Here is a 19,957-nt window from a genome sequence, read left to right as displayed (position 1 = left end):
TCCACTCACAAGGCTTTGGTCGGCCCGAGACTATAGTAGAAGACACTTGCCCAAGGTGCCACGTGGTGGGAATGAACCCAGAACCTTGTGGTTGGTAAGCAAGCTACTTACCACTCTCTTTTTTTTTTTTTTTTTTTTAACTGGTACTGAGTTGGCAGAACTGTTAGCACGACAGGCAAAATACTTAGCGACATTGCGCCCTTCTTTACGTTCTGCGTTCAAATTCCATCGAGGTCGACTTTGCCTTGCATTCTTTCGGGGGTCGACAAAATAAGTATTAGTTGCAGACTGGCTCGATGTCATCGAGTAATCCCCTATCTCGAATCTATTAACCTTGTACTGAGAAATGTAAAACTAATATTTTGACTGGCACTCATTTGACGATCCCAGAAAGAGGAAGATGAATTCAGAACGTAAACAAACGCAACTAAATTCTGATTTCAGATTTTTTGGCACAAGGCCAGATATGTCGGAAGAAGTGGGTAAATCGATAACATTGATCCCAGTGCTCCGGTTGAGTGACTACTAGTAAGTCGGTACTAAAGACAGGGCTCGTGGGGTCGGAGCATACCTGTTTTGAACACCTCATCGTGTGATTTATTGTTTGTAATTTATTGTGTTGTAATTCATTGTATTGTCCCCACTATGTTAGCCCGCATGGGTAATAAAAAAAGAGATTTCATTGATCCCAGTGCTCAACTGATACTTATTTTACCGATCCTCAAAGCATGAATGGCAGAGTCGATTCTTTGAACTTAGAAGGTAAAGACCGACGAACGCAACTAAATATTGCAAGACTTTTAGCCCGATGCTTTATTGACTGAGCTAACCCACAGCTCTTTTAGTGGAACACTTAATTACCAGTGATCACATGTGTAAGAATGGGCGTATATATGTGTACAAACGTGCATATACACATATTTTGTGCAAGAGTTTTTCTTTGCTTCATTCGTTGTTTGTACACCTTCACCTCCATTGTCAACATAAAATATAGAACTGTATTATAAAATAGTCACATTAAGAATTTGTAATTTTGGAAGAGTTCACATTTGCTTCAGCTATCTAGTTTATTGTCAAGCATAATAAATACTGTTAACTTCATATCTATATCAGACGGACACAGCTCGACTGAGGTAGGTCATATTAACATATATAATTAACTTCATGCGTGTACTGTATGCCATATGTGTTTTACTTGTAAATGACTTCATTCAATATTTTATCGTCAGTGTTTTGATCACTGGAATACTGCTTCAAACAATTTTTGGTTTATAAGGTAACGAGATGTGATGTTTATGCCCGTCCTAGAGGCATTGAAATATTTTACTGACTGACCTTATTATTTTCTTCTTTTGTCTCAAGTTAGACTTATTTCTTCGATTAATGAGTCAGCGAGAAACCTCTACATGGTCGTATGACATGTTAAAAATAACGGTAATTTTTCAGAGTAACACCCGGTAAAACAGCTAAGTTTTCATAAATCATGTCTTAAAGGAAGGACACACTGGATAATGCAGTCTCAGTAATATAAAAAGACGAGATGGTCATCGCGGGAACGCTTTTGATTCATAGGCCTAACCAGCAGCCAAAGTGCTCGAGCGTACGATGTGCAAGTGGAGAAGGCTCCGTGGTTACTCGAGCTCCTAGAAACAGCAGTTGCATCTTTAACTAAGGCTATACCGACTCGGGAAATGAAATCTTGGATACACAATTCCTGATAGAAGATGGGGAGGGTCTAGCTGAAGCGCTTTTGACTACTGGCCGAACAGAGGCTAAACAAGTTCATTGAATCTGACTAATACATAATCCCCAAGTCGCCTAAAATTCCAGTGATTATATTTCAACGAAGCTGGTTTGTTCTCATTAGTTAGATAACTGTCGTAATTTACACATCGCTTCTTATAAATGTCTACAATTCAGTAATCATTGACTAACTATCTGGACTACTTTATTATATAATCTGTTGATATCCTAAATCTAGTTATTGTTGTTTAGATCTTAAGTCAACCTTAAGTGAGCAGACCCTTTTTCAAACGTTTTATTTTTCTTTGACCATCCTGTCCTTTTTTAGGTGTATGTTGGACCACGTTATCCTGTGTTTCCTTGTAATACATCTGAGCACTGTACTCTACAATAAGCACTTTATGTAAGCTGGTGAGGTGGTGTGGGTATACGCAGAAAGCTGCATTATGTGCGAATTTTTCTTTCATTGCCAAGTATCTGCGCGTCTACGCGAGTAACCATCGCTCTAATTTCTTCAATTAAATTTTTAAAATCTGCTTTCATCTTGAAAACGTAGCCTGTTCAATTCCCCTTACAGACATAAACACCTTAGTTGTAGAACAAGTGCGCGCACTCAGCTTAGATGGAACATCGGTAAGGAGTAATTGGAATTAGATTTGGCTGCTATTTCTAGCACATCGATCGACTATGCTGTGGTTCCGTCTTTGGCGCGTTTCAAATTCTGTCACTTATGACAGCAGAAGATATTGTTTACAAGTGAGGTGTCTAATAAGTCTGAGATTGTTTTGTTTCTAATTTTAGCTTTTAACTTGACAAAGTTTACAAAGCCTGCAGTGCAACGCATGTCATATCAAATGAATTCTGTTAGACGTAGTATTTTTTTTTTTTTTTAACCTATAAAATCCAAACAAACGAGGAAGCCTTTATGTGGTCCATGCGACCCACTAGAAATAGCGGCCAAATCTCCCTATAATCATACTTTATTGTTTTTTCTACTCTAGGCACAAGGCCCGAAATTTTTAGGGAGGGGACCAGTCGATTAGATCGACCCCTGTACGCAATTGTTACTTAATTTATCAACCCCGAAAGGATGAAAGGCAAAGTCGACCTCTGCGGAATTTGAACTCAGAACGTAAAGACAGACAAAATGCCGCTAAGCATTTCGCCCGGCGTGCTAACGTTTCTTATTTCTTTATTGCCGACAAGGGGCTAAACATAGAGGGGACAAACAAGGACAGACAAAGGAATTAAGTCGAGTACATCGACCCCTGTGCGTAACTGGTACTTAATTTATCGACCCCGAAAGGATGAAAGGCAAAGTCGACCTCTGCAGAATTTGAATTCAACTCAGAACATAAAGACAGACGAAATACCGTTTTCTTTATTAGGCATAAAGCCCTAAACACAGATGCGGACACCACAAGGACAGACAAGACCACAGTGGGGACAAAAACATAAAACGAATGTAAATGGGATGAAATGATATAATAATGAAAAAAAAAAAATGAAAATGGCCACACGGGCTCCACTCCCATGCGGTACCATTTGAACCATTATATGTACTATCTACAGTTGTTATTTTTGTTTTCCTACTTTATCACCATTATTTTCCTAGAAATAAGTTCATTTAACATACATAATTTTTTCCTCTTTTGGTAGAACTTCATCATTATCAGTGGTTCAATATCTCTGAGATACACTACTGGTGGCAACTCCTTGAATTCCACCTCCACTCCTGGTGGGTCAACGCTATCTCCACACATCTCTTCCAACTTTCTGTAGTTCTCTTCTCCAATCAGTATTGCCTTCATATCCTCTGCGTTGACGTATGAAGTCACCTTCACTCTTACTATTGAATTAGACTTGATTATCTTTTTTTCTGTTTCAACATTCTTTGGGTATGTCACATAATACCACACTCCATCTCCTCGTATATTCTTTCCTTTATCTTGTACTTTTTGTTCTCTTTTTCCTTCCTCTATCCTAAATAATCTCTCCAACTCTCCTTCCTGCAGTTGTATTTCCGAATCTTTCTCCACTGGAACAACCGGTATCTTTACTGGTAACTCCACTTTCTTTTTACTTTCCCTTTTTTCTTCCTTCTTCCTGACCTCCATCACAGTTTCTTTTCTCACCTCTTCTCTCTTCTTTTTCTGCTTCTCTAGCGGAGAATTAATTCCTCCGCTCCTCCTTTTCTTTTTAACCATAGTAAATCCATTCTCCGTTTCTTTTTTCTTTTTCTGCTTCTTTTTCTGTTACCATGACCTGGTCCACACTCTCCTGTCTCTCTACCTGTTCTGCATGTTGTTCTCTTTTGGCGCACCACGCCTTCATGTGGCTTCTCTCTCCACATGTGAAACGTATCGGCGGCTTCTCTCTTCATTGACTCTCAATCTTACATCTTCTGGCAACACAATCTCATCCACCATACTGTTCAAATCCTCCGTAGTTGCCTGTATTGTCAATTCAATACCATATCCCCAGTAGTTTACTTTCTGGGTCCTGGTAGCCTTCAAAACCTCCCATCTTTCATATTATACGTTATTGCTGTCATCAGCCATTCTTCCTTTTAATTCGGGTGGCACCCTACCCACTCGCACTTTGGCCACACGTCTGCCGCAGTACGAAGGCAGGAGCCTCCATTCTTCTGACCTTATAGTCTCCATGGAGTGCTTTATTGCTTCCTCCTCTATTGTGAAGCGCACCTCCACACTGGCGTATCTCCTCCCTCTCGTAATGCATGTTGTAAATCTTTTCAACTCCTTGATACACTCTTCTATGGCTTCTATCGGCGCTATCTCTATTTTTCTTGTGGCTGTCTTCATGGTTTTAAATGTTACCCTTCTTTTTAACACGTTGGCCGATAATTCTTCAGGTGGCGTTAGCTTCAGAATATTACCTTCCTTAGTGATTAATTTATCACTCTCCTTCATCGTTCTAGGCTCCACCTTTATCTCGCGGACCTCCAACTCTTGCACGTCTACTCCTCTGCTCGTTGCGGCCGCATAACTTGGGCCACCCTCCTGTATCTTCTCCATTTTCCCCACAATGGGGGGGGGGGGAGACAACAATGAACAAATTAACAACGGCAACTGTTCTAACAACAATGGCAACAATTTTATAAATATTTCAACATAAACTCACGCAATAGCCTCAGGGATCCGACCATCCTCCATACGGCGAACGTGGCCAAGCTATCGCAGCTGACGTTGTCTTAGCATGCTCACCTTGCTAAGACAATGTCGGTAGTGAAAAGGTTGGGAACCACTTGCTCTAGATTATCTTTTTAGCAAAAAACAAATACGCGAAAACTGATGTTTTTGACCCCACCCCCTCTTTCCGACCGATTTCGGTGGGCACTACGCACTTAAAAAGTTTTTTCAAATGAAAAGGTATAATTAAAGGGAGATTTGGTTGTTGTTTCTAGCACATCCCATGACCACCTTCCTCATTTCTGTCTCACTCTGGACAAGTATTGATGTTTTCTCCCCATTAATAGCAGAAACTCATTTATTCTATTAAAAAATTTTTTTTTGAAAATTTATAGGATATGCTGGAAACAACAGCCAAATCTCCCTTAAATCACAACTTTTCGTCGAAAATATTTACTCTTTTTTTTTTTTCTACCGAAAAGGCTTCTTCTGTCTTCTTTAAGTGTGTAGTGCCCAAAAATCTACTAAAATTGGTCCGGAGAGGGGAATTGAGGTGGGGGGAAACACTTTCCGCAAATTTCGTTTTGCTAAAAAGATAGTCCATAGTATTTCCATGGTCACCGTGAAAAAAAAAATTTGAAAAATCCCCGTCAAAATGGAGAAATTCCAACTTGTTGGTGCTTCCTAAGTCCGATGTCCGCCCAAACTGAATCAGTAACGTAACGCCGCTTGAAGTTTGCTGTTCCCTATTCGGGCTTATATAGAAGACCCAAAAGTACCGCATCTATAAAATCGTCACAAGAGGTTAAACTGCTCCCGTAAATCGACCGAACACCAAGTTATGCCTGATTTTAGAAGGAGACAAGTAATTAGATAGATCTGCATCTATACCTTTTGTCGGATTTTGTTAGGGTCCCATATAGTAAAGATGTGGATGGGAAAAATGTGGATAGAGGGTGATGTGCTAGCAACCGTCTCCCCTTACTGTTTTACTAAGTAAACAACAACACAAATAACTACGCAGGTGCAGCCATGACTGAAACAAGAGCAAGAACAACAAGCGTTATTAAAAGAGGAAATGAAGCATGGCCATTCCTTACCGAAGTGACCCTATATCATCACCCGTCACTTATGCGCTCATAAATTAATTTGATAGTTGAGCTCTGATTGGTTGTATGCAAATGAGTCCATATCTGGGGTCCGGAATTCTTGGAGGGAAAAAAAATTCGCGTTCCGCTCTACGTTATTGAACTAGGCGATCTTTCAGAGAAAGTCTATTAAAACTAAGTCTTTGTTCGGCAATATCCGTAAAAAATGTTTGTTCCTTTAATTTCTTTTCCATCTGAATCACTTCTGTTTTATGTATTTTTTTCTGTGTATCTGTGTTTATAAAAGATTCCCCTTTAGCTAGACAGTTCACATCGGGTAATTCAAGGGACCCTCACCTGCCCACAAAAAAAAAAAAAAAAAAGTGGGGCCCTGGATTACACTGATATCACCATTGTAAAACTGAAGCATATTCGGCATAACTACAGAGTTGTACCTCCCATACGCACATAATAGAGAAAAATGAAACAAATATGAACGACTTGTTCCGAAACACCACCGAGTGGGGAACACTTCTCAAAAATAACTTGCAATTGTTTTCTTCAAAATTCCTACATGCTCGAAATGTACATACATCAAGGTATATTTGTAGAAAATTTCACGAAAAAATATTCATTTTCCTGGAAGTTAAGAGGAATTTAAGTGGACTCTGGTAGAATTTCCGAAAATTGTCCCCACCCCCCTCCCAAAACACTTTCACCAAAAATGTTGGTATATTCGGAATCTACATAATAGATAATATATGCATAGAAAATTTCATACACAAATATTCATTTTTCTGAAAGTTATGACCTTCCAAAGTCGTGGGGTACAACCCTGTAGTTATGCCGCATATTCTCCCAGTTATATTTAATTATATTTTGTTTTTGTTATTTACATTTTTAGGGGCTCCCTTCTATGTAATCCCGCACCGTATCGTCCCCCATTGTTTTTATCAGCCATTAGTGATTGATTAACTCCCCGGCTATAGTCGTACTTCATGCTTCGTAACCTAATCTAGTTCTATAAAGTAACCCTAAATGTACATAGCTCTAAATCTCAGAAAACTTAAACATTTTATAGAATGACAGGGGACGTAACTCTGTTAATTACTATATTAATTGCTCGAAATAGCTACTTTTTCCTTTTCTTCCCGCAATAATAGTAATTGATGTGAAAAAAACAACAACAAAAAAAACAACTGAATTCATTGCGGGAGATGGAGATACAAATAGAATTCTAGTATTGGTCGTGGCGGACTTTCGGAAAAGCTGCCTCATATAAGTTGGATTTTTTTCGTTTTGGTCGTGATTTCATCACTTTTTATTTGTTACACTTTTCAAAATAATAGCGAAGGAGATTAATGCTTGTGGAGAATTTTATTTTTTTATCGTTGCTTTGGAACGACAATCAACTCCAAAATGAGATATATTTCGTTATTTTCTGCTATTTTATCGTATTCCACACGCTAAACACAGGAAATTAGCATAAAAAACATCTCATCTCTGCCTCTGCCTGCTTTATTGTACCATTCACAGAGGAAAAGAAATAAAAATTCAAACGTGACAAGTAAATGCGTGAAAAACAAGACTAGAATTTTGAAAGAAGTTTCTATCCATAATTCGATAATTTCAGCCTTTTTAAAATGTAGAAAAGAATTTTCAATATTTTTTTCTTTTTTTTTTAATTGAAAAGTATAATAGTCCTAAATAAAACGGTACATTTATTTCTGTTTTTGTCTTGTGTGGGAAATGATTTAAAAAATGGTGTATAAAATTAAATTTGATGGGGATTATGTCAAAGTAAATCAAGTAGATGTTAATATATTCTTGTTTTTCACTTGCTTTAATTTTGAAGTGGAGAAATTTCAACTTATGTGGGATAGCTGTTCAAAAAATCTGCCCAGGTCGTATGATGTGCAGATCTGCTTGAGTGACTGTAAAAGGTGCTGCCAAGAAAGTAACTAGATATGATTTACTTGCCTATGGCAGTTGTTTCCAACTCCATTCCCAATCACAAGTAAATTATGAGTTTATCATGCATGCAGACCCCATTTCAGCCAATCAGATCGTTTTGTTCTTGTGATAAGTTCTAGAACTTCTCTTCAATGGAGGCCTTAAATACAGAGGCTTTTAGTGCAAAAGAAAAAAGCAGAGGGAATTCAGATTTTGTTGAATTAGTTTTGGGTGAATTTTCTCTCTGATGGCTGTTTTCACAGCTTCATACTCAAACCAGCGCAGTTCTCCTAGTAGTTGTTTTCACAGCTCTATGCACAACCCAAAGATGGATGAAGAATCAATTGCAGCCATGTGAAAAATCAGCCTAATTATAAATTATCTGTTGAAGAACTCCAGTACCTGTATAAAAAGAGACGATGAGCGATGGCTAGAGAAATATTGAGCTTTATTTAACAACCAGTTTATCTAGCAAGTGGGGCCTCATATCAGTGAGGGGGGGGGGCCGGTGCGCATTGATGCCGTTGATAGGTAGGCCCCGAATCGGCATGCATTCTCTCCTGATGACCCCATACACTTGCTGGCTTCCGGTATACAGAGTTCTCGACTGGTAGCACTTGCATGTGCAAGTTGTTTGCAAGGCATTTATGGAAACCAGAATAAGCTCCTTCCTGATGGGCTGTTAGCTCAAGATAATCTTTACCTTTTAACTTATCTTACCTAAATCCATGCAAATTGATTTAGAATCAATGGAACAACATCAGTTGTTAATCTCTGTTGATCAATGCAAACACATTGTCCTTATAACCAGTTATAATTTTTTCACATAACTTGAAGTCCTTAAATAAGTTCAGTGACTGCTAGAAATGGGAGACAAATGTAAACTGTTTATGTTTATTACACAAGTTGTATTTAATTATTTATATTAATCAAAAAAACTTTGAACCCAAATAACTCATATGACCAATTGTATTATTAAGTTATTGATATTAAGGTGGTGAGCTGGCAGAATTGTTAGCATGCCAGGTGCAGGAGTGGCTATGTGGTAAGTAGCTTGCTTACCAACCACTTGGTTCCGGGTTCAGTCCCACTGCGTGGCACCTTGGGCAAGTGTCTTCTACTATAGCCTCGGACCGATCAAAGCCTTGAGTAGATTTGGTAGACGGAAACTGAAAGAAGCCCATCGTATATATATATATATATATATATATATATATATATATCTGTGTGTGTGTGTTTGTGTTTGTCCCCCCCAACATTGCTTGACAACCGATGCTGGTGTGTTTAGGTCCCCCGTAACTTAGCGGTTCGGCAAAAGAGACTGATAGCATAAGTACTAGGCTTACAAAGAATAAGTCCTGGGTGTCAATTTGCTTAACTATAAAGGCGGTGCTCCAGCATGGCTGCAGTCAAATGACAAACAAGTTAGAGTATACCAGGCAAAAAATGCTTGGGGAAATTTCATGTCTTTACATTCTGAGTTCAAATTCCACCAAGGTCAACTTCGCTGTTCATCTTTTCAGAATCAATAAAATGAGTACCAGTTGAATACTAGGGTTGACATAACCAACTTACCCCCTCTCCAGAAATTGCTGGCCTTGTGCCAAAATTTGAAACCATTATGTTATTGATATGATGTGCATAAATTGAATGTGTAGCCTGATTAAAAATTTTTTTTTTTTAACCACCCTTTGATACCCCTTTGCATATACATAACTACCCTTGAAGGATAGGTAACATTTAATGTATCAAATTCAGTATTGAAGCTGTAGGAGGTGGGTTGATGGTGGCTGTCTACTGCAAGTGATGCTTTTAAAGGAGTGACACTTTCAGAGGGAAAACACTGCAATGTGCTGTATTTTTTTTTTGTGGGCGACCTGGTGTGGCAGTGGATGCAACAAATTCAAGGGCTGCCTTAGGCAGCACACTCTCTTGCTATGCTACTGAACAAATCCTCAGTTTGACTCCTTTTTAATCTAAGCAAACTTCAGACATAAATATCTGAATGAATTGATGACTTTTTAGATTTGAGGGTCTGCATTATATGTCTAGCTCTATACAAGGGGGTGCTGAAAAGTTCCTCGCTTTGAGGGTATCACAGAAGGCCTGGTTGGAGGCCCAACCTTCCAAATTCTTCTACAGGGCTTAGGAAAACTGAAGGACTGCTGCAATAAGTGTGAATCTGAGAGGGGAATGTGACAAGGCTGGCCTTTTGACTCACAGGTACAACTCACTTTTGCCAGGAGCAACATAAAATGAAGTATCTTGTTTAAGGAGACAACACAGTCAAGTATCAAACTCACAACCTTATGATCATAAGCCAAATATCCTAATCACTAATCCACACTCCTTCACTGGTTGATTAAATAGTTTTGGACAAATATTGGGCTTGGTGGTACCAACTAAGCCCTTCCTGTAAAATTACTGACCTTGTATCTAAATGAGTTCTGGCTTTTTTCATTTGAACATCAGGTCAAACTAGCATTCTTGTAATCCTCTTGTCCCTTACAAATTATAGAATGCTTACTTTTGGTGCTTTTATTTTCAGGAAATTAAAAGCTGGTCGCAATTTGAGTTTGGAAATGAATAGTGTATAGAAAGAAAACCAAAGAAAAGGTTACATTTGTCGAAAGAGGATAATATGTACCTGTTGAATAAAAGATATTAAAGACTGCAAGATTGACTAGCATGTATTCTTAGATATTGATACACATGTTCATTTGAATCTATAGAATTCCTTTTTTTGAATTCCCTTAAAATGTAGGTCATAGACTGATTGATTTATTTGTTTGAAAACATCTCCATTAAGTTACAATTATGCTTGCAGTGTTCATCAAAGTGGATCAATTCTAGCTAGCTGTATATACTCATTAAATAAAGGTAAAACCTAATTACTCTACCAACCTCTTTCAGCTACCGGTTTATAATTTATTTTGAAGTATATATCAAGTTTGCAGTTTTTGCAGTTTCTCTGATTTTTTTTTTTTTTTTTTTTGTCATTATACCTTTCTGCATTTTACTTTAAATAAATGCAGAGCAACAAATGTAATTTGATAATTGTTTTTGCTCTAATAGATAATTTCACTGAGAAATGATCTTATGATATGGTGTATTTGCTTAGAAGGCTTGTCCAAATGGTTAAGCGGTTTGCTTCATGGGGTCCCAGGTTCAGTCCAACTGCATAGCATCTTAAGTATCTTTCACTGGAGATTTGAATGAAATAGGTTTGACAAACTATGGAAGCCCATCAGCTTGATTGTTACCTATAATTGAATGGTCCAAGTTCATAACACTGTCATGCTGACATAACCTGTAATGGTTCACTTTGTCCGTGGACAACAAACTCAAAAAATGAAGATGAACTAATTTTTTTTTTTTTTTTTTTTGTCAGTCATTTTATTTAAATCTTGACTAGTGACCAAGGAATATTTAAATCTTAATATTCGTAAATAAATGTTCAAATGCTTATAACCTATTGGCTTGAGAATTAACTGAATAATGGTTTCAAATTTTGGCTCAAGTCCAGCAGTTTTGGGGGAAGAAGTCAGCAACATTGACCTCAGTGCACAACCGGTATTTATTTTATTGACCCCCTTTTAGGGGATGAAAGGTAAAGCTGACCTCTGTGGAATTTGAACTCAATGTAAAGACAGGTGAAAACGCTGCTAAGCATTTTGCCTGGAAAGCTAATGATTCTACCAGCTTGCCACCTTAACCCCATAGCATTTAAACTGGCTGTATCCGGCCAAAATATTCTATTTGTTTTATGATCAAAACAGCCAGATCTAGCCTCTCACACCTACCCTAGAATGTCATTCTAAAAGTATACAGTCACATCATTGAAATCTCAGATCTACAAGATAATGCATGATTAATTCAAAACAATATGAATGAAGAAGCATTACATTTGATAGTACAATCTAAATGCTAAAGGGTTATACTAGTTTTTTACTGAATTCTTCGTGGAGGCGCAATGGCCCAGTGGTTAGGGTAGCAGACTTGCGGTCGTAGGATCGCAGTTTCGATTCCCAGACTGGGCGTTATGAGTGTTTATTGAGCCAAAACACCTAAAAGCTCCGAGGCTCCAGCAGGGGATGGTCGTGAACACTGCTGTACTCTTTCACCACAACTTTCTCTCACTCTTACTTCTTGTTTCTGTTGTGCCTGTAATTCAAAGGGTCAGCCTTGTCACACTGTGTCACGCTGAATATCCCCGAGAACTACGTTAAGGGTACACGTGTCTGTGGAGTGCTCAGCCACTTGCACGTTAATTTCACGAGCAGGCTGTTCCGTTGATCGGATCAACTGCAACCCTCGACGTCGTAAGTGACGGAGTGCCAACAACTGAATTCTTCAATTTTTTAAAAATTCATTGACACAAATGCTGTGTATTTTGAAAGAAATATAACACAAGGGTTAACTCATTGATTACTTTTGTAATTAATAATGGATCTAAAATGTGTTCATTACACTAAATTTGCTTGTCTATGTGATTCAAGCTTATTCAACCATGAAAAAAAGTATTATTGAGTAACAAGTATTTGTGTCAAAAGTACTTTAAATTATTCTATTTTTGACAAGTATTAATTTACTTGAACATAATTACATATATTTTGGTTTCATGTCACAAATGAAGATTTTAAGGAAATTTCAGCATTGAATTCTTACAGGGAAATTAGATTTATTATGGTTTTATTTATTAGCTGGATATTTTGTGTGTGTGTATGAAGTAAATTCTAAGTAATACTATAAAAACTAGTTGTTATTTTACAGAGTGTAATTTCAATAACCTTGAATCTTTTCTTTTGGTCATTTGACTGTGACAATCCTGAGGCATTGTCTTGAAGACTTTGGTCAAAAAAATTGACCCCAATACTTATGTTAATTTTTAAAGTCTGGTACTCGTTCTCTCTCTCTCTTTTACTGAAGATCAATCACTGGTATATGTATGTGTGTATATATATATATATTCACACACACCAGATAGGCTTCTACACAATTTCTGTCTGCTGAATTCATTCAGGATGCATGGGTTGGGTTGGCTATACTAGAAACACTTGCCCAAAGTGCCATGCATTGAGACTGAACCAGAGACAACATGGTTACAAAGCAAGCTTCCTAACCACACAACTGTTCCAGCGCATGCAAGGGGATGGGGTTGGAAATTTGTATTAAATTGATCAAATTTAATTTTGGTTGTCATTGTTTGTTTAGCCCAGGGCACCTCTGATACAGTAGACTTATGATCAAAGAGCATTCTAGCTATGATCAGATGATCATTTGTCCAACCCTAGAATCCTGTCAAAAGTACTTTCTGTTTTGAAGTGTTGGATTAATCTGTTCCTTGGTTTAATTCCATCCTGCAAAGAAAAGGTGCCAAAGATAAGATTGTCAGTATTTCTATGTTGTCTGTTTAAACTGGTTGTTTACAATAACCGAGATTTTAATGAGTTAGCAGTTAAACTGGCCATATCCGGTCCAAATATTCTACATGTTTTATGTTCAAACCAACTACACTCAGCTTCTCTACCTTACAATGTCATTCTAAAAACAAACAATCAGGAGTGGCTGTGTGGTAAGTAGCTTGCTTACCAATCACATGGTTCCAGGTTCATTCCCACAGCGTGACACCTTGGGCAAGTGTCTTCTACTATAGCCTCGGGCCGACCAAAGCCTTGTGAGTGGATTTGGTAGACGGAAACTGAAAGAAGCCCGTTGTATATATGTATATATATATATGTTTGCGTGTCTGTGTTTGTCCCCCCCACCATCGCTTGACAACCGATGCTGGTGTGTTTACATCCCCATAACTTAGTGGTTCAGCACAAAGAGACCGATAGAATAAGAACTAGGCTTACAAAGAATAAGTCCTGGGGGCAATTTGCTCGACTAAAGGCGGTGCTCCAGCATGGCCGCAGTCAAATGACTGAAACTAGTAAAAGAGAGAGAGAGTAATCATATCATTGATATCTCATAACCAAGAGATAATCCATGATTAATGGAAAACAATGTCAATAAATGAGTATTACATTTGGTAGATTAAATGTTGAAGAGTTAAAATCTGTTCTTTCTTTTTTTTTTTTTTAATCACTAGTCAACTAGCTACTGATAAAAACTTAATGTACCTACCAGAAACCTGAATAGCAAGTTACTGATATCACCAATCTTTGACAGAATCCTATTAAAGTGTTTAGTTGTTTGTACTTCTGAGCCCAGTCAGTTCCTTGGTAGTGAGTTGGCATTTAGGACTTTGCCAGGATTCCTGTTACACCCAGGAAACCCATCAAAGGACCTGTTTCTGTTTTGGAGTGGTAGGTTAGTCTGTTGCTTGGCTTAGCACCAACATTTGATTCTTGGTCCCTTCTAACTGTCTGCTCTATTACAAGTGTTTGGACCAGGTCTCTGGTCTAAGAATAACTTCTCTTCATCTTGCCCATCTCAGAGATTCTGGAATAGATCATGGTTCTATTATTTCTCTGATTAAACCATGCAAAAAATAACTTTTTAAACTTTTATTTCTGAGATGTCTGACGTTATTGATGTAATTCTGTGATCACTACTTAAACCATTGTTACCAAATTTCCGGGTTCAATCTCACTGTGTAGCATCTTGGGTAAGTGTCTTCTATAGCCTCAGGCTGATCAAAGCCTCGTGAGTGGATTTGGTAGATGGAAACTGAAAGAAGCCCGTCATATATATATATATATATATATATATATATTTATATGTATGTATATGTTTGTGTGTCTGTGTTAGTCCCCCCCAGCATCACTTGACAACTGATGTTGGTGTGTTTACGTCCCTGTAACTAAGTGGTTTGGCAGAAGAGACCAATACAATAAGTACAAGGCTTGCAAAGAATAAGTCCTGGGGTCGATTTGCTCATCTAAAGGTGGTGCTCCAGCATGACCGCAATCAAATGACTGAAACAAATAAAAGAATAAAGGAACGTCTTTGTGGTTTTATGTATGTGTGTTTCTGTGTATATATGTGTCTGTGATTGTGTGGGTATTTGTCTTTGTGTTAGTATGTTTGTATATGCATCTGTGTGTGCGTTCATCTATTTGTCTGTGTGTGTTTATGTGTATATGGGGATGGGCGTACATTACATTAGTATTTATACTACATTTGTCTTTTAATCACTGTCCCCTTGTTTGCCCCTGTTTGGTAATTGAATGGCTTATTATTAAGGATAGTTTAAAATATTTTGATCTATAGATATAATTCCTACTTGCTTTTGAAATACTATACACATCATTTATTCATTCTTTTACATGCATTTTTATTAATTTTTTAATTCATTGTTTTACATGCATTTTGCCATGCGGCCAACGATTGAATTGTTGTTTTTCATCGTGATACTCTCAACAGAAACCTATTAATCTTTGTGTACAAGTACAGCTAGCTGTCACTTATGAGAAGGTATGGCTTGGTGACATGTACCTAACTAACTGACAGTTTATCAGTTACAACAACAAGGGTTCCAGTTGATCTGATCAACGGAACAGCCTGCTTGTGACATTAACATGTATGTATGTAGCTGAGTGCTCCACAGACACATGTACTCTTAACATAGTTTTTTGGGAGATTCAGCATGACACTGAGTGTCACAAGGCTGGCCCTTTGAAATACAGGTACTACTCATTTTTGCCAGCTGAGTGGACTGGAACATGAAATAAAGTTTCTTGCTCAAAGACACAATGCTTCACCTGGAATTGAACTCAAGACCTTGTGATCGTGAACTGAATACCCTAACCACTAAGCCACACGCCTTCACTTGACATGTACCATGTTTTCACCAATTGTTTTAGATACTTGGATAGCCAAGAACTCAGAAGGCATTGAACAGCCCAAATCTATAATAAAAGTTACCTGCTCAAGGTGCCATGCTGTCCTGCTCAAGGTGCCATGCTGTGGGATTGAACTCAAAACTACATAGTTACAAATTGGGTTTCTTAACCACACAGCTGTGGCTATTAAGAATTATTTTAAAATTCAACTTTTGATTAAGATATTTTGCTTCCTTCATTATTCAAATTTTTATTTTACTAAAACTGTTTGCTTCAAACTATAAATAAAATTTTTGTATCACAATAATGGAATAGCTGTAAGTAACATAAAATTATTTTCTCCTAAAAGTAACTTTGGTATAAATAGTTTGTTACTCTAATGCCATAGTTAATTTTCTTTGCTGATAAGAAACTACAAAAGAAAAAAAGAAACACAACAAAAAGTCAGTACTTATTTTTACTTTTGGTAACCACAACTAGCATTATTATTACATTTATTTTTGTACTATTTATGTTGAATGAGTAACCAGTTTTCTGACTAGCAATTTTCCTTTTGTTCTCATTCCAGTAGCTGATTGTACTTATCTGAACAGCAACAGCTATGATTATGAGTAGATAATACTGGGACACATTTTACATCACATACTAAGTCTCTTAACAGTCTTCATAAACTGTCCGACTATAATTTATTTCATAGTGATAGCAATCTGACTGAAGAAAGGAATGTTTGAAGCCAAAGGCTTCTTTCGAGCTTTTATATTGATGTTTACTCTGAAAAAAAGAGTCGGATAGCTAGCTTTTGTGCATGTCTCTCTCATCGTGAAACTAACATTCCCACCAAGGGATACTTTTATTCATCCTAGTCCCTGCACATGAAAGGAATCATTTTTGGTACACCTCTACAGTATAATAATTTGTTGGGCTACTCAAATTTTATATCATTCAAGTGGTAATTATTTTGAAAGTAAAATACCTTTACAAACTCCTTCAACATGACTTCTCCATCCTCTGTAGATGTAGGTTCTTTAAAACCAGGATACGTTCAAACATTCCATTCAGTTGGTAAGTTATAGAATTTATTACATATTTACTTGAATAAATGACTGAAAATATATGAAGTCCTTTTTTTTTTTAAGTCATTGATTTCAAATAATAATGTCAGCATCAATTACAGGAGGGTAATAATTGGGGATTAATTCTAAATTATTATTCTTTAACCCTTGGTCATCCTTAATCAAACATGGCTAGAATATCTATATTGGTATGATTATTACTTAGTGTGTATGTAAGACTACATTATTCAACATATCTTGCCTATTGATAATTTTGGTGATTTTTTTTTTTTTTTTTTTTTTTTTTTTTTTTTTTTCAGGCAGATTTTGAGGCTGTTATTTCTAGCATGTTGAGCAACTGGGTAAAGACCCCTGCTAGATTTGTAGCTTCCATGATGTGAAACATGTGATGGCTTTTTCTGGGTGTTGGGCTGAGTCTATCACAGTTATAATTTTTAGATCTGATCCCTATTTCCTTTAGGGCTTTCCTATAAGGTGTTATCCACCCCTGATTGGAACTCTCCTGTATGACATGTACGCATGCTCAGTGACTTGCTTGAACAGTTACAATCAGCTGAATGCACATTGCCAGTGACATTTGACATAATTACCCACTCTCTGTGGTCAGGATTCTTTTTTTGGTTTGATGTCGGTATCGAAGGGATTACCAGACACCGGACAATACAGTGAGAACAGCTTTCACTCACATCGTGGTATTCGATGCTGTGTATGTGTCTGTCGTGGTAAAATATGCCACTCCTTAACTGTTGCTTTGCTTTCATCCGTAGCCTGAGGTAATTATGTCATTATCTGTGAAATTCGCCAACTTACAAAGATCTTTAGATCAGGCAATACTTTACCGAGAGGAGATATAAGCTTCTGCTTATTCCTGTCTGAAGTATCGTCCGATGAATTTACTTTGTTGACATTCTTTATCGACAGAATTTTTATACCTTTCAATCAAGTCCGCCTTTCTTCCAGTAACATACTGTCCATATAATCTTAAATATTTTAACTCAGGCACAGTAAGTACTTCGATAGCTGAATCATCAAGCTGCTTTATATCCATAAGACGTAAAACAATAACAATGGCGTGGGTTAGCCTCCGGAAGTTTAATTATCTACATGGAGCGCCGCCTAGCCAAGGGAGATAACCTGCTTATAGGAAAGCCCTATAACAAGCTGTTTAGGTAACCCCAAGTTCTGCAGAATGTCCTGCTCTAAGAAATGGGTGAGAAAAAAAAAAGTTACTTTAAATGCAAGGGTGTCTCTCTTATCCTCTCGAACATTTCATTTCCACCTCATTCATTAAGTATCTCTATACTAAATATTTTGTAAGAAAGTTGCAACAGGAAAAGAGAATAAATAAATAAATAAATACAAGGGCCTGACCAGCCGCTATCAGTTTGTGCTGGTTGCCGTTGAGATCTCAACTGTTCTTGGACTCTGCACCACCATTTTCTTTCACAAAATTGGGATAACAGCAGCCCATCTGAGAAATGAGCTCCACTGCAGTGAGTGTCATTGGTCATTCTCTACAGCAATGCCATCACAGTCATGACCACGGGGGCATGGCTGAGCACACCATTTGTTCTAGAGTGTGTGGCCCATTGTCCTCTCCCCCCACCTTCTGCTGCTTAATCTCTTTACTCTCTTTATTTGTTTCAGTCATTTGACTGTGGCCATGCTGGAGCACCGCCTTTAGTCGAGCAAATCGACCCCAGGACTTATTCTTTGGAAGCCTAGTACTTATTCTATCGGTCTCTTTTTGCTGAACTGCTAAGTTACGGGGACGTAAACACACCACCATCGGTTGTCAATCAATGGCGGGGGGACAAGCACAGACACACAAACACACACACACATATATACGACGGGCTTCTTTCAGTTTCCGTCCACCAAATCCACTCGCAAGGCTTTGGTCGGCCCGAGGCTATAGTAGAAGACACTTACCCAAAGTGCCACGCAGTGGGACTGAACCCGGAACCATGTGGTTGATAAGCAAGCTACTTACCACACAACCACTCCCACTTTCTTTTGTTGTTTTTTTTGTGTTGCCTTGTAATTAAATTGCAATTCAATTAACTGTTTCTAAAATTTTCTTTACATGAAATTTGAGCTGAACTTGAGTTTTAGAAGGATAACAATAATAAACTCCATTTTTTTTTTTTTTTAAATTTTTTATGTGTTATGTTGCTTGTCTTTGTTTGGTTTCTACCATGTATACATGTTGCTAATACCCAGGTCTGAAGCAAGATTAGTTTACTGCTAATGTTCCTTGTTCTGTTCACTGTAGAAAGTAAAAATACTTTTACATAAGTATTGGATACAGCCCTACTCAATGTGGCAAAGTGTCTCTACATGGCTGCCTGGCTTCCTAGAAATAGCAACCAAATTTCCCTCAATTAAAAGAAATGGTGCTAAGTAATTATCTTAGATGCATTGTCTGAATAAAAGATAGATGGTTAAAGCCTTTGATCAAAGATCTGATTTATCAAAATGACCTGTTCCATTTTTTTTTTTCTCTTTAAAAGATAATGTGTAATTGGGGGGAAGGGGGTAATTTAGTTGTGATTTCTAGCAAGCCAAGCAGTCACCACATAGACTTCCTTATAGATACATATGTATTAGTTATTAGTGATGCATGTGAAGGGAACTGCAGTAGCTTCAACCAGACGTTTAAACCACATATTCAGTCTCAGTTTGTCATGCTGTGTCTGTCACACATTTCGCTATTTATTAACATACCTATTTATTACAAACCCGTTAGCTATAGAACAGAATGAAGTAACAAAGTAACAGTTTCATTACAAACTTTTACTGTTCACTGATACTTGGCTCCATTGTATCTGTCTGATTTCTGTGATTTTTTTTTTTTGTATTTTTTCTTTCTTTCTGTAAATTGTTTTTAATAAAGTTGACCAAGTTGTAAGTAGTCAACAAAAGACTTCTGATAGTATTAAGACTTAAAGAAAATAGATGAAGGAATAATATATATATATATATATATATATATATAGGATAAATTCTTTATAGGAATTTATCAAGTAGTCAGCGTGAAAAAACCTCATAATGGAAAAATAACGAAAAATTCCGTAATGAAAAAATTCATCGTTTCTTCATAGATATATTTAATTATATATAAAGGGCATTAACTGTGTATCAGTGCCTCAAGCTAT

At 37.3% G+C, this 19,957-nt stretch overlaps 1 protein-coding gene across 3 annotated transcripts in view; it reads left to right on the top strand.

Moving 5' to 3' along the window:
- Nucleotides 1-869: 869 nt before the first annotated feature.
- LOC106869479 (E3 ubiquitin-protein ligase MID2) overlaps nt 870-19,957 on the top strand; it is a 38,306-nt gene continuing 19,218 nt past the window's right edge. The window contains exon 1 of one of the 3 annotated variants that reach the window (XM_014915235.3): nt 870-1,133. Coding sequence is in view for 1 of the 3 variants with exons in the window: in XM_014915233.3 (XP_014770719.2) it covers nt 16,719-16,788 (70 nt within the window). In the remaining 2 variants the exon portion in view is untranslated. Of the gene's footprint in view, nt 1,134-15,400; nt 16,789-17,312; nt 17,573-19,957 lie in introns of those variants that run through there. The other 2 variants (XM_014915233.3, XM_052968648.2) reach the window with 2 other exon arrangements.

The sequence above is a fragment of the Octopus bimaculoides genome, chromosome 6 (assembly GCF_046866305.1).
Source record: "Octopus bimaculoides isolate indiv1 chromosome 6, ASM4686630v1, whole genome shotgun sequence".
Taxonomy (NCBI): domain Eukaryota; kingdom Metazoa; phylum Mollusca; class Cephalopoda; order Octopoda; family Octopodidae; genus Octopus; species Octopus bimaculoides.
The sequence above is the reverse complement of the archived record's forward strand: the minus strand, read 5'-3'. Positions and strand labels throughout refer to the sequence as shown.